At 38.9% G+C, this 14320-nt stretch overlaps 1 protein-coding gene and 1 long non-coding RNA gene across 5 annotated transcripts in view; one reads left to right on the top strand and one right to left on the bottom strand.

The window, feature by feature from the left end:
* LOC137858020 (uncharacterized) overlaps positions 1–4352 on the bottom strand; it is a 24172-nt gene extending 19820 nt beyond the window's left edge. For 2 of the 4 annotated variants that reach the window (XR_011097482.1, XR_011097485.1), the window contains exons 1-3: positions 4109–4348; positions 3228–3545; positions 273–434 (exon numbers count right to left, since the gene is read on the bottom strand). This is a non-coding gene — a long non-coding RNA (uncharacterized lncRNA). Of the gene's footprint in view, positions 1–272; positions 435–3227; positions 3546–4108 lie in introns of all 4 variants that reach the window. The other 2 variants (XR_011097484.1, XR_011097483.1) reach the window with 2 other exon arrangements.
* DKK3 (dickkopf WNT signaling pathway inhibitor 3) overlaps positions 3465–14320 on the top strand; it is a 27204-nt gene continuing 16348 nt past the window's right edge. Inside the window, exons 1-3 of the mRNA XM_068685387.1 lie at positions 3465–4004; positions 6101–6238; positions 6734–6817. Coding sequence (XP_068541488.1) covers positions 3792–4004; positions 6101–6238; positions 6734–6817 — 435 coding nt within the window. The 5' untranslated portion in view covers positions 3465–3791. The remainder of the gene's footprint in view (positions 4005–6100; positions 6239–6733; positions 6818–14320) is intronic.

The following is a 14320-nucleotide window of genomic DNA, read 5'->3' as shown; positions in this document are numbered from 1 at the left end:
CACAGCAATACATTTGAGTAACAATAAGATTGCCACCCACTGCCATGGACTTGTGCATCACAAATACAAAATAATACTTTAAAAAAAACTTTCAGAAACTTATTGCCTAAGGTCACTTTTTTTAAATGAAGACAATGGCTTGCAGTGGCATTTGAACTATCACTGGGCATGTGCTAGAATACAGCAGTTTGCCTATGCATGTAATTTGCATTTGTGGTTGTTCAAAACTTCTCTATACTGGAAAACTCCTAGGGGTAGAAAAGAGTCCTTACCAGGCTCTGCAATTTGCATAAGTCAAAGCAAATTCAATATGCTGCATTTCCGTGGTCTGGAAAGCAGATAGAGTTTAGAGGTTTCATCTGGTTTCATGTTGTCACAGCTCTAATAATGTCTGGTGGGTGACTCACTGCTCAATCCGTTCTGGTCACAAGGAACTGAGAAGATAACAAGGCACACCATAAAAATAGGCGTTGATTAGTCAGGCCTTCACCAGTTAAAATTGGGAACATATCAAAAGGAAAATACAGTCCACAGAGCAATACAAAATGAGATCAAAACATGTTCATATTTCAAATGTATAGCTGCTGTCTTGCTAAATAATGTGCCATCAAATGCAAACAATATTCCTATTTGCATAATTCTATTTTTTTCTGAGTAAATTCCAGCTGTCCCATAGTGACTGTATTTGAAAAAGCTGACAAGGATTTACTGTATGCTGTGAGGTTCATATTTCACAGGTCCTATAACAAACTAACCTCCAGAAAATTTTATGGTCACGCACAAGAAGGCCAAAAGAAGATAATAGAACTCCAGTCTAACTTCTGCAACAAAGAAGATAAAAATTTCTTTCTTATCTAAGAAAATAAAACTAAACAGACTACAAAACTTGCCTTCTATCTATTAAATAAAGGCCTAAAAGGTGGTCACCTACATCTGAAACTTATTCTGGTTCTGACAAGATGCGGAGTTGACTACAATAATGGTTCAAAATCAACTCTATGTGTGATCCTCTTACAATCTTCAACAAAGTCTTACTGTTTTGCAATGTAAACTACTTACAGAACAAAATAAATTAAACTAGAATGTAGCACAATTACTCCAGAACAGTCTTAAATTAAGAATTTTCAGGAACAGTAATTCCGGGAAAACTCTGTTGATAATCCTCTCATTGCAGTCAGGTTTATCCCAAATGTGTTAGCATTTCAGTGTCCTTAATGCCTATTTATTTCAGCAAAACCTGAGAAAAAATATGACCATTCAATGGTTCTGCTCTAATAGCGACAAAACCCCTAATTCTTTCCTATATTTTCCTAAAACTCCTAGATCTCAGACTGAGCTTAAAATTTTGATATATGTTTAATGTATGAAGATGGTCAGAAAGTTAAACACTGAGCTGATCCAGCAAAATAACTCTGTTTTTTTTTTTTTTTATACTAGAGTTATTCAGTCCTGACATTTACAAGTTTCCATATTGTAAAACCTCATGTGAGTAGAAAAAAAAATTTACTACAACTCAGAGCTTTATAAATCCAAGCATTCTTAAAAAATAAAAGAGCAATAAAAAGAGTAGCCATTTAATAGTGTTATCACATTTTTATCTGTCTGGATAGTCTCTCCCATAGAAAACCATTAACTGCTACTGTACTAATAAAAAAATCAGAGGGTGACAGCTGTGGGTACACACCATTTGCTCCGCAGGTGATGGAGTCAGCCCAGCAGCTGGGTGACCCCTCGGCAGCACCAGCTTGGCACCCCAGCTTGACTGCAGCCACACAGCACAGCCTCTTCAGGGGAAATTCAAAGGAACTGCCACAGGGCTTAAGATGGAAGAAACTGCTAATGTCACTTGTTAGTTCCCTCTCCTAACTCTGCTCAGCAGGGAATTCTGGCTTTCAGTTTGGGGGATTTTTACCTGCTGGTGATAGATTTTGTCTTTGCTGTGTTGTTATCTGCATCTGATGTTGTTCATACCTACATCCTTCAGAAGGATGCCTTTTCTTTTCATAGATTAGCCAGACATCTTGCTACTCTTTTTTTTTTTTTTTTCTGATTGACTGTTCACAGTACAATTGTTGCAAAGGGAAAAGAACTCAATTAAATGGTAAATGAACATTCAAAATAACAGATGTTTGAAACACTGAACACAATGTAATGTATGTCCTTTAAATGAATAAACAATGTGTGTGGGGAAAAAAAAAATGGAACATGCATGATTCCCTACCCTACTGATTTCAGGAATGTGCTCTTTTGTCTCAAAACTCATCCAAACAGGAAGTGGTTTCTATTCTCCAGAATCACCAGTTCAGATGATAGCTATCTTTGACAGGAGTGCATTCGGCATGGCAAGGGAGCATTTTTGCCTCAAACTCATGTTAGGGTTCTTGTACTGAGGCTGACCAAAGTCTTTCAAACTCTTTTTGTGTAGTATCTCTGGGATTTGTTTTTCCCAACTACGTTTCCAGTTAGAATTATGCCAGCGAATTTTATCTTCCCTGAATTTGTTACTTAATGTTTAAGAATAAATTGTCTTGACAAAAAATCGTATGTGCTTTTGTGTAATACATTTTTTTTTTTTTAGTATAATATACCTTTCAGGAGATGTTCTCAAAATCTTCAGTTACTCCACAAGGGATATTCAACCTCTTAATGCTAATTAAGTGTCACCTGTACATTGTCACTGGCAATATTAATAAGCTGGTTTAAGACAGTGAACTGGAAATCTAACTATAAAGACTGGAAAGAGGAGTATGTTATCTAAATTGCAGAATTGTTTTATATGCTGTATTTCATGCAATGTGATGGAATAAAGTTAATTTGTTTCAGATAATTCCCAACACACTGTATTACTTAAATTGTGTAGTCCAAGAAGTTATTATTTTAAAAATATCAAACTACTGTAATAAATTGAGATTTATAGCGTGTCCAAAAGGAAACCTTCTGTGGCACTGAAAAAAAAAGTATGAGCTTCAGAATCATTTAGGTTGGAAAAACCCCTACAATAGTATGTTTCTATGACATGCAGGAGCTGGAAGACTGGAGGAAGGGTTTCCCTCTGGGGACAGAGGGGGCCTAACAATCTCCACTCCTCTCTACTGCCTTTCTGCTAGAGCTGCATGAAGCTCCTTCAGTCTGCCAATAACCATGGAATTTATATTGGTGATTATCGTAATTTGCAGGAAACGTTCAGGACACATATATTTCTGCAGAAATACTTTACTCACAATTACCTCTCATCCAGGCTCCAAAATAAAATGAGTTTTCTCTTGGCACGACATTGTTGCCTCAGAGCAGCCGGCCGACTGCAGCTAAAACCACCTACGTAATTCTTGAGGTGCAGCACGGACAGGAAGAGTAACGTGGAAGCCGGGGAAGATGAACACAGGTAAAAAATGATGACGTTGTCTGAAATTTTGGGGAAAAAGATTTGGAAGGAAGTCATCAGAGAGAGCGGGGTACTGGCCAGCCAGAGGCTGGAAGTATCGACTCTCAGGGAACTAGCTGGTCCTCCAGAGCCGACCACATCTATTGACGAGCCTCGCTGGAGACTGGAAAGCAAAACACGGAACGGAGATATTGTGAGGCAGCTATCACCATCCACCCGGGGCCGCGGGGGCCGGGCCGGGCCGGGCCAGGCCAGGGCGGGGCGGGGCGGGGCGGGCCGACGAGGGGCTGCGGGGGGCTGCGGGGCTGGCGCTGCACTGCGGAGCCGCCCGCTGCCGCCCCGCTCCGCCCCACCTCCGCGCTGCCAGCCCGCAACCGGCACGGGGAGCGGCGGGAGCAGCGCCACCGGCATGGGGCGGGCACGGGGAACGGCACCGGCTCCGGCTGCGGGGCCGAGACCGCTGCTGCTGCTGCTGCTGCTGGCGGCCGCGCTGGCAGCTCCGTGCTGCGCCGCGGCGGGGGCCGGCGGGCGGCGGCGGGCCGCCAGCCTGGGCGAGATGCTGCGGGAGGTGGAGGCGCTGATGGAGGACACGCAGCACAAGCTGCGCAACGCCGTGCAGGAGGTGAGGGGGCGGCGAGGCGAGGGGAGGTAGGGTGGGGTGGGGCCGGCGCTGCTCGCTCGCAAAAGAACGACAGAACCGAAAGAACAAGGAGAAAAAAAACCTACCGCCCGGCTCTCCCGCTTCTGCCCCCGACCGAGCCTCCCCGCCGCTGCTGTGCCGTGGTGGAAAGGCAGCCTCGGCGTGTGGGGGCAGGTCGTGAGGCAGCCGTGCGGGCAGACATCTGCCCGGATCCTAAAGCAGGAGCAAAAAAGGACGTGGGGAGGGGAGGAGCGAAGGGAAAGCTTACTTTAATGTTGTGCAGCAGCGCCTGAAACGCCAGAGGTGATCGCACAAATCGCAGAATCACACAGGACGTGTTTCAAAGCCAGGAACTGAATTGAATCTAAGACCCCAAGCCATTGTTTCACATACCAAAGCACGTATTCCTGCATGCCTCCCACTTCTGGGCTTTTTCCCTGTTGTGGGAATAAAAACGTTTTTGCAGAGTTACATTGTTTAAAGGTAAGGAATGTGGTATTGAGATATGCTTGCAGTGGTAAGAAAACTTAGCAGGTGACCTTATAAAATGCAGACAACCAGACTCCTTAGAGCAATTAGGTGAAAATCACGGTGTCAAGTCAGGTAAGTGAAGAAACATTACCACTTTAACAGTAACAAAGTCAAAAGAAATTTGAAATTTAACAGGCTGGCAACTAAAGGCCATGCATTGTCTGTGAAGCACTGGATAGGTTGTGAACCTGGATTTGCCAGTCAATGGGGAAACAGGGGAGGTTCCCAGTCCTCGAGGAAATAAAGTATAAAAACAGCACTGTGTGACTGGTAGGCGTGCTCCTGCTTGTGGGATGCCCACCATTGCAATTGTGAATAAATTACTACTTCAATGAGATCCTCGCCTGAGCCTAAGTTATTGGCTACGGAGTGTTTCTCACACTGTCATGTTCAAAATCTTCCTTCCAAGTTCTCTCTTTCACTTAAAATTAAGTTATGTAGTCCAAAAATCCTTTTACTCGCAGGCCACGAGGGACACAGACCTTTGTTTACAGTAATTAGATCATTTCTAACTTTTACTGTTATCCAGATGGTTGCTGAATTCTGCTTGTCATCCATTTCATTTAGGCTGTAAACACATTGAGACAAAACATTAAAAAAGCATGCTTTACAATAAATAAAATATGCTTAGTTGTAAATAAGAATGTAGTTAAAATGTCTGCCTATTTTACTGCTTCTGTTAGAAATGTTTATTCGGGATTGAGGAATGGTCTGTATACAGCACAACAGATGGATTCTCTAAGCGGCATGGGAGCAGATAAATGCTTTGCTCTTAAAAAGGTTTGCATTTGTCAGCTAAAGTAGATAGATCAAAAAGAGAGACTTTTGTGTTGGGAAAAATTCTGTTGTTCACCCTGGCTAAACTTGTGGCCTCCTAGCTCTGTCATGGTCACTGCAAGTAACAGACATGAAACAACTTGCTCCAAATTTGTATTGTTTACAAGGCTCGTGCCCTTTTGCCATGCTTGCTCTGTTTTCTGATTCAGAGAACACTCTTATCATGTCTTCTGTACCGTGTCTTCATCTGGCAAACAAAGAAATGGGAATTGAAATAGAGAATGAAATTTTGGATCTGTGCACCCTAACATATAGGACTTCTGCTGCCTTCGAGGGGCTTTTGCCTGTGACTCTCTCCTGCCCGAATATTTTCTCCCCTTTGTCGGGTGGGAAAGTGTGTCTGAAGCTGTTAGTGCTTTTCAGGGAAAAAGAGACAGCCAGACTCTTAACCAGTGTTGGCCTGTATAGATACCAAATTGTCTCTTGTCTCAGCACACTTTTTCCTCACAGAAACTGACTTCAGCTCATTATTTAAATTATCCAGAACTCAAGGGCTTAGCTCTCCAGTGTTCCTATAGTTCATTAAAAGAGCTGCTGTGATTGCTATGTGAAACAACTAAGTGAGTGTTCCCATACAGAGGGATCTATATTAACAGCATCATACAATTAAACAGGGCATTACTGAGGGATGGAAAAGATATGTTGCTTATTCTCTTTTGTGTAATAATTTCAGCTTGCTAATTTTCAGTTGGTTTATTTAAATCTGGCAGATGGAAGCTGAAGAGGAAGGGGCAAAAAAACTATCAGAAGTAAACTTTGAAAACTTGCCTCCCAGCTACCATAACGAGTCCAACACAGAAACCAGAATTGGTAATAAAACTGTTCAGACTCATCAAGAAATTGATAAGGTATGAGAAAACTTACATACCAAACTGTTCATTCTCACTTGACCTTTTCTTCAAAAGTAAAAACAATTTTGCATGTTTTGCAGAGAAGCATGAGAATTTGAAGCGTAAACTTTCCTGATGATAAGTACTTCTGGATTTTATTGTATCTTATTTTTGCCTGATAGGTTTAGGGGTGTATAACATAAAAGTTTAATGTAAAATAATTATTTTAAAAATAAATGAATACTATGTGTAGAACACAGGTATGGCAATTGCATAGGTAATGAAAGAATGATCATTTCTCACTCTGTTAGCTTCATTACAGTGATGTTTCAAATAGTTAAGGAGTTAGCCTTGTCATCTACTTTTTTCCTCCAAATAAGGATTTTGCCTGAGTGCCAGAAAGATGGGAAATAGCAGGGTGGGAATTAATTATAGCAGAATAGGACTGAGAGTAACAAAGGACTATAATTTAAAAATGTAGTTTGATTTATTGTTGTTCTTTTTCCATATCAGGTTACAAATAACAAAACCGGATCAACAATTTATTCTGAGACAGTTATTACATCTATAAAAGATGGAGAAAACAAAAGAAATCATGTAAGTGAGCACATTTATTCCTCTTGAAAGTTAAACAAATACTTTAAATTTACCTTTCTGAAGAAAGCAATATAGTTTGGCATAGCCAAATTTCTGAATGTTTTAAAACACAAAACTATTAATGTAAGCAGTCGTAATGTTTTGTGGTTGTCGTTCTTGTAGTTTTTGTTTGTTTGTTTTTTATTAGTTTAACTTAGGAAAACTATATTACAAATTTGTGGGGGAGTTTCAATGTTGCAGTTAACTGAGGTGGTTGATCTTGATCTGAATATTGAATTTGTCAATCAAATGTAAGTGTTGTACTCAAACAGCAAAGATAGCTATACAGCCCTTTCCAAAGACTCTGAATAAACCCTCAGTATAACAGTGCTCCATGGATGCCCTCCCTGTCTGCGCTTTTGGTTTTCATAGCAGAATTGTTTTGTAGACTTTTAACTCTAGCAAATAATCCCTATTTGTCTGTCTTGAGGAGACAGTAGAATCAGTGGAAAAATATATGGCTCCATTTGCTTATCAGCCTTGCCTGGTGGTGAGAACTGGTTGTGAAATGTCACTTTGGGGAGGGGGAAAGTGGAGGACAACTCCCTTTACCTCTGGAAACACGATTGTTCAAAGATTCAAAAAGAAGTTTAAAAGATTAAGAATATTCTTTACTCAAGTCTTGCAAATACAGGTACATTTGCTAAATGACAGTAGACAGTAGTCTCATTAGAAGTTCCTGTCCTGAATGCAGGCTCAGGATGTTTCTGAGAAAGACAGGTGGTGAAGTGGATGTATCAGATGATATCGTATTTTTCTGTGAAAATAACATAATTACCCTTGGAATTAATGAGAAAATGATTCTGCATGTAGAGAATTTTTCCTGACAGATCTTTTGCTTGGTAAAGAATCACAATGAAAAGCAGAGTGTAGTGTAAATACCATCTACTAGCTCATCCTATGTCTATCACCGAATGTCTTGTGGCAGCATGGCCTTTTGGCTAGTGGATTCTGAGTATTTAAATGATCTTTTCTAATACTGATCACATTGGTTTAGTATTTCTGCCAGACTGATTCTGCATGTTCCATGGATCAAGTTGTTTTTATATCCTACTGCAAGAACCTGTACCCCTGTGTTTTCTAAGTTCCCTTTTGCTGTTGATGCAAGTGAAGTTTTTTGTTTGTCTGTTTGGATTTTTTTTTTTTTTTTTTTTTTTGCTTATGACTGAAAGGAATACTTATCTCCATTAACCTCCCTTGTGCTGAGATGTAAGGGCATGTTTAGACAGTCATCTGGTTTTAGTCATCTGTTTTTTACTGAGATTTATTACTGCAGAAGACACTACATTTATACGTGTATTTTCTTTATACTTATGAGCATCTAAATTCCTAGATATGAGCACTTAAGCTTATACATTCATCATGAAAAATCTAATTGGCATGTTTAGATAATAACTAGAAAATCAACTTTTGTCTGGTGGGTGTTTTATATTCTACCTGAAACTGATCCTGGACACTCCCCCCGGCTCTCTCTACACCACTCCAATTCACAACAGATTGTTGCACTTTTTAGTTTGGCGTATCTTTCACTCCAAAGTCAGAAGGCAGACTAGACTAGAAAACTAAACTGTCCAGCAATTCTAGCAAATCTCAGGTATACTGCTGCAGCAACAACCAGATGTCAAGTCTTGCAAAGCCTCTGCCATTGAGTGTGATGGTCAGCATGTACTAAGTTAGAACAACTGTTAGGTTTTCTTCAGATACTTTCATGCTCTTACCAGTACAGGACTTGCCAGTGTTTCCTCTGGTAGCTGGCTTTGTCTAACTAATAGTTTATGATTTAATTTAGTTTAACTTGTCCTGGCTTATTTTAGTCTAACTTTCTTCCAGTTCTCTCTTGGAAGTTTTCCAACTATTTTATAAGACATTAGAAAAAGAAAAAATATGGTAGTAGTTCCTATTTTATTAGGTGTCAATCCTGAAATGATAGCATCTTCTCTGCTGTCATCCAGTGACTACGTTTTCCCTCTTTCAGCTCATGTTTTTATACTGATATTAAAGCTGGGAATGGCAAATAACAAAATTAAGTTGCTTGTGATTTCTTTTTAACTGTTTGACAAAGGTTATAGATTTAATGGTAAGACAAGATACAAAACAAATTGCAAATATACTGAGGTACAATTTGGTTTTATAGAAAATGCTAACGTGTTCCAAGATGCTTTTTAATAATAAAATATGTGTAATGAAGGCAACTTAAATATCTTTTTTTTTTTTAAAAAAAAAAAAAAAAGCAAGTATGGTCATCATCTTCAAAACCAGTGTACAGAAGCAAACCTTTCAACTGACTGGGACACAACACTAATGTATTCTTAATGTATTTCGCTTACTCACTGTATCTATTTGTTCTTCACAGCTATAAAAATATTTGTAATTTAGTTTTCTCCAATGATCATACAAAGTTCCTTATAAGCTTCTTATAACTAGTGAAAGATATTATCTGTGTTCTCCTTATGGGAAAGTTGCCTCACTTAATAAGGTAGTGCTGTGTCCAGAACCAATAGTCTTCCAGATAAATACAACTAGCTGAATAATTTTTCTTTCTCATACTTCATGGTGGAAAACCTCATTGAACTGATTGCATTAACTTCTAATCATTTAGATCCTGGGGAGCTTTTTTCAACAATCTTTCTGCAGCAGCTACTGAAACAAAACATTTGTTAACGTTTATTTGTCTCTCACACTCTTTTGACCTTTGAGCATGCCCATGGTACAAACACTTAATTTAAAGGTTGCCAAGTTAGAGAAAACACTAAATGGGAAAAGCAACCAACAGTCATATTTGATTCTTGTTTAAGGGGACGAGGCAGATCTACACATATTAATGTATCTAAGAAATACCTAACAGAATCAAATCTAAAACTACTTGAAAACTTTAAACATTAAGGAAGAATATACTTCGGGTACTGCTAGGCTGCAGAACTATTTTAGGAGTAATTGCATGAGATTGAGAATTGGAAAATTTGGATTACAGCTGGAAAAGCTGTAAAAAAAAAAAAAAAAAGTTGAAAAAAATGCTGCCAAGGAGAGCTCTACCAAATGGAAGAAAAAAGTTCAGATTAAAAAGTACCATTGCTCAGATCTGTCAACTTAAGAAAAAAAATATTGGGAAAATGAGTTAAAGGAGTTGCCAAAAACTTTGCACTGTCTCCTTAGGTCATTCTTACATACGTTAATTTTCATATGTGAGGTGTCAAGTGACATTGTAGGATGCCTCAGTCACTTTCCAGGCAGCAGGTTTTCCAGACCACTGGAATATGGAAGAGTTACTCTACTTCCTGGTTGCTTATTTTAAATGTTAGCAGCAAAGTAATACATGTATAGCTATTGTATTCTGTGGGAAGTTTGAAAGGAAAACCTTTCTGTGGGCCTCTAAATACAGCTAGCATATGCTGATCCTTGATACCCATCAGTGATTCATCCTGCTGTGTAGTGTAACACAAGTGGTTTTGTATATTTGTAGCTACAAGTATTGATGATCATCTGAAAAGGGGCAGATAACGACACTTTGTTCTGAGGATGGAGATGCTGGTAGTAGAGGCTGTGAGGAGCCAGCCACTGGGAGCTGGCCTGCTGTTCTAATGCTATTCAGGTATCCTTCAGATTGGTGCCTCTTTAGAACAGCACTTCTGTTTATTTTCGCTCTGCCAAGTAAAAGAAATAGGCACACACTATCACACAAACTCAACTTTTATGCTTGTAGGAAACTGAATGCTGAAAGCCAAACCTGCCTTATAGGTTCAGTTTATAGGCTTGGCTTGTAAAAATCAAGGATTTGCACAGCTCCTGCTCTTTATGTATATAATTGGGTGGTAAATACGAGAATTCATCAAACACCTCAGCAAACCATCTACTCTAAAATGTACAGTATATATAATTTATCACAGTAGTAATTAATAATAATCACAACTCCACAACCCTCATTTCTCATTTATTCTCTGAGCTGAGTTAGAAACCGCTAAAATCATTGAAAGTTTTTTTCAGTGATACTTTTGCACTTTGAATTCTGAGGTGAAAGCTGCACAGGTAGGGAAAGATGTGCCTTAAAACCTATCTGTCTTGCAGTAATAGATCTGCATTCTAACCAGAATCAAATCCAGCACTGGAAAAGCAGTTTCATGGAAAATAAATTGTGCCTACTTTTTAAATCACAATGCCTCTGCTACCCTGTGTCCTCCCACAACAGGTAGAAATATATCTATAATACATATAAATTGTGTATCTGTACACTATGTACATGTGTATATATATACATATATTACAGAAACATTAGACATTATCCCCTACACATGCATATTCCTCTCTCAGACATTATTTCTTTTTGGCTTTGCATCACAAAAGTATTCTCTTTAGACTATATTCTTTGTTACTGAATGGCTCAGTTGATAGTATTTTGATAGCCAGAAGAGTATCGGTATTTTAAGCCTCCAGAAGAGGAACTAGACTGTTTGCCATTTCTGGCACAGAGACCTCATTCTCAAGAGGTGCTGCATTATTTGGAGGCGCCATTTACATTCCCAGACTAACATTCATTTTATCGGATGTCAGTGAGGATTGACAAGTTACCAACATAGATGTCAGGCTTTGATCCATCAGTCTTGTATCACCACGGACACCAAATACAAGCAATAGGTAGTTGGATGTGCATGTTTTTATGCCTGTGTAGGGTTTTACATCCACTTGCTTTTAAGGTTTAAGGTTCAAATATTCTGTAACTTATTTTCCTGGGAACATAGCCTAGCATGCAAGTTAACAGAGTATCTTCAGTAGAAAGCTCAGTATAGAGTACAGAACATAAAGTAACAGCGCTTTTTATTACCATGTGAAAGTCAAAATGTTTTCTGGTTTGTTGACTAGTTCTATTTCAATTGTGGTACACTAGCCTAGTCAATGAAAAGCAATGAACAATGAAAACTCAAGGAGACAAAATTGATACTGGTAAGATTTACTGCAATAAGATTAGTTGCTTTTCTTAGTTGCATTTGTAGTAGTATTTTATGTAAGGTCTAACTCAAAGCTACTGTACCTAAGATTTTTTTTCTTGTCTGTATTCATCTGTTAAATAAAACTAGCAACTTCTACAGCAAGTAAACTCTAATAGAAGTATATCTGGTTGCTCTCAGATCTCTTCCTTGCAACTGTGTTTTGAAGATGCTAATGTTTCAGGAAGGTGTACTGGGGAACTGGAGGAGTATCATGGATTTCTCAATTAGCTTTGGCACTATTAAAAACATTGCTTTCTTTTGCCTGACCTTGTTGATAGAAACACTTCAGAGCACAACTGTACCTTCTCATTAGTTAGAAGGTACAGGTCACGTTTCTTTGTGGGAGAGTAGAGAGGTGCCTCCCGTGTGATACAGTGCAAGGTGCTTGCTCTCTCTGTGAACAGGTGGATGTGTGCTTTTATACACATGTGTATTTAGCACCAGCCTTCTGCAAATACAGCAGCTGATTAGTAATTTCGAATACTCTGGTGCTTAGGAAAGAGAACCTGTGATACCAGGCCAGGTTAGAGTGCTGACTGGATCCCTGCAGCTCTGGACAGGGAGTACTGTACCACCGTGGAACTGCTTTTTCAAGCTGACTTGACCTGTTCTGGAAATGACTGTCAGATTGTTGGTTGTTGTTTTTTTTTTTTTTTTTTTTTTTTTTTTGTTTTGTTTGTTTTTACAGATTATATGTGAGTTTGACCCTAATGTGTAAATTTAAGAAAGTGACTGGAGAACAAAAGCTCCAGAGTCCTAAAGGTTTGTCTGTAGAGATAGAATAGATAGCAACCCCATTTTAATGGCCTTACTTACAACATTTTTAAGCCTTTAAGTAAGAGATTTATTTTTACTCTGTTAGTAAGTTAGTAAAAAGAAATAGAAATTAAACATTAACTTCTGGGGTTCTATTTCCCTCTTCAACTTGTAAGACAAGATTTTCTAGAGAAAAATCTACTATAAATGGCCAAGCTCTAGCACATCTTAACCAAACTTGCAGTTCTCTGTGATTATCCAGAACTGCTAAAGTTACTGCTTGATTCCTATTTGAGCAACTTATATGATTCCTCTAAGCATGTTCTCAGCCGTATGCAAGAGTTCCACTCTTTGAGATCTGTACTGCTCCAAGGAGAGGAGTTCCTACCAGTGCTGAAGTGAAAATGAACTTTGAAAATTGAGAGGGAAAGATTTGTGGAGTGAAAATTGCAATTTGTCCATCAGCAGCACTGCAGGAGAGCAGCTGATGGCAAAAATTTGAACATCCAGGATCTTGGTGCTGATGTCTGCTCCCTTTGGTATGTTAGTATCTCAGGGAAGATGCTCGTTTTAGGAATCCCAGGTTTACATTTGGGTCCCATTTTTTTGTTTCATTTTTTACAGAACTTCTAGTCTCTGGTGACTTGCAGTTGACAACCTTAAGCTATCAATAGACACACTAAGTGCATTGTTGGATTGAAATCCTGGTCTGTCTGTAGCCAAAAATCCCATAATATCTAAAACTGGTAGATTTTGTATACTCAATCATTCAATTCATTAGCACTTTTAGTGTTCTTTTCTGTTAACTGCCCAGTCTGCTCTGTTGGCATCACTTGTTACACAAATCTTGTCTTGACTAGTGAGGTTCTTTTGAAATCACTCCACCCTTTAGTGTGAGAAACACTCCGTAGCCAATAACTTAGGCTCAGGCGAGGATCTCAGTGGAGTAGTAATTTATTCGCCATTGCAATGGCGGGCACCCCACAAGCAGGGGAGAGTGCATCTACTAGTTCCAAAACACAGTTTATATACCTTTTGATGGCAGGACCCTCCCCTGTTTCCCCACTGAGTGGGTAATCCAGGTTCACAATCTATCTGATGCTTCACAAACAATGCATAGTCTTCAGTTGCTGGCCTGTTAAATTTCAAATTTCTTTTGACACTTTTACTGCTTGAAGTGGTAATGTTTCTTCACTTATCTGACTTGACTTGACACCATGATTTTCACCTAATTGTCCTAAGGAGTCTGGTTGCCTGCATTTTACTAGGTCGCCTGCTAAACTTTCTTATCACTGTAAGCATATCTCAGTACCACATTCCCTCCTTCTAAACAATGTAACTCTGCAAAAACAACATTTCTATTCCCACATTAGGTAGTTCTTAGTGTAGGAGTAGATAAAGACAATCTTCACTTCCTAGCTAATGCATTTGATTAATGAATGAGCTGTGTCAGTTTTTCAAGTTTATATATTAAACAGTAACTTGAATACATTATTTTACTATTAGTTATAATGTAAGCTGAAGCTTTTTGCAAAAAATGAATGTATAGCTTACAGTGGCAGTCATTTAAAAGAGAGAACTTGAGTTTCTCAAGTCCTTTGTAAGCAGAAAATCTGCATGTTATTTCACTCTGTTTTGCTAATTGCTGATTTTTAAGTAGTATGTCTCAACTGCTTGCAAGTCATAGCTTGCATTTTAAAACACAACGCCTCTTGTAGGCAAGGTC

This window comes from Anas acuta, chromosome 5 (genome assembly GCF_963932015.1).
Source record: "Anas acuta chromosome 5, bAnaAcu1.1, whole genome shotgun sequence".
Taxonomy (NCBI): domain Eukaryota; kingdom Metazoa; phylum Chordata; class Aves; order Anseriformes; family Anatidae; genus Anas; species Anas acuta.
The sequence above is the reverse complement of the archived record's forward strand: the minus strand, read 5'-3'. Positions and strand labels throughout refer to the sequence as shown.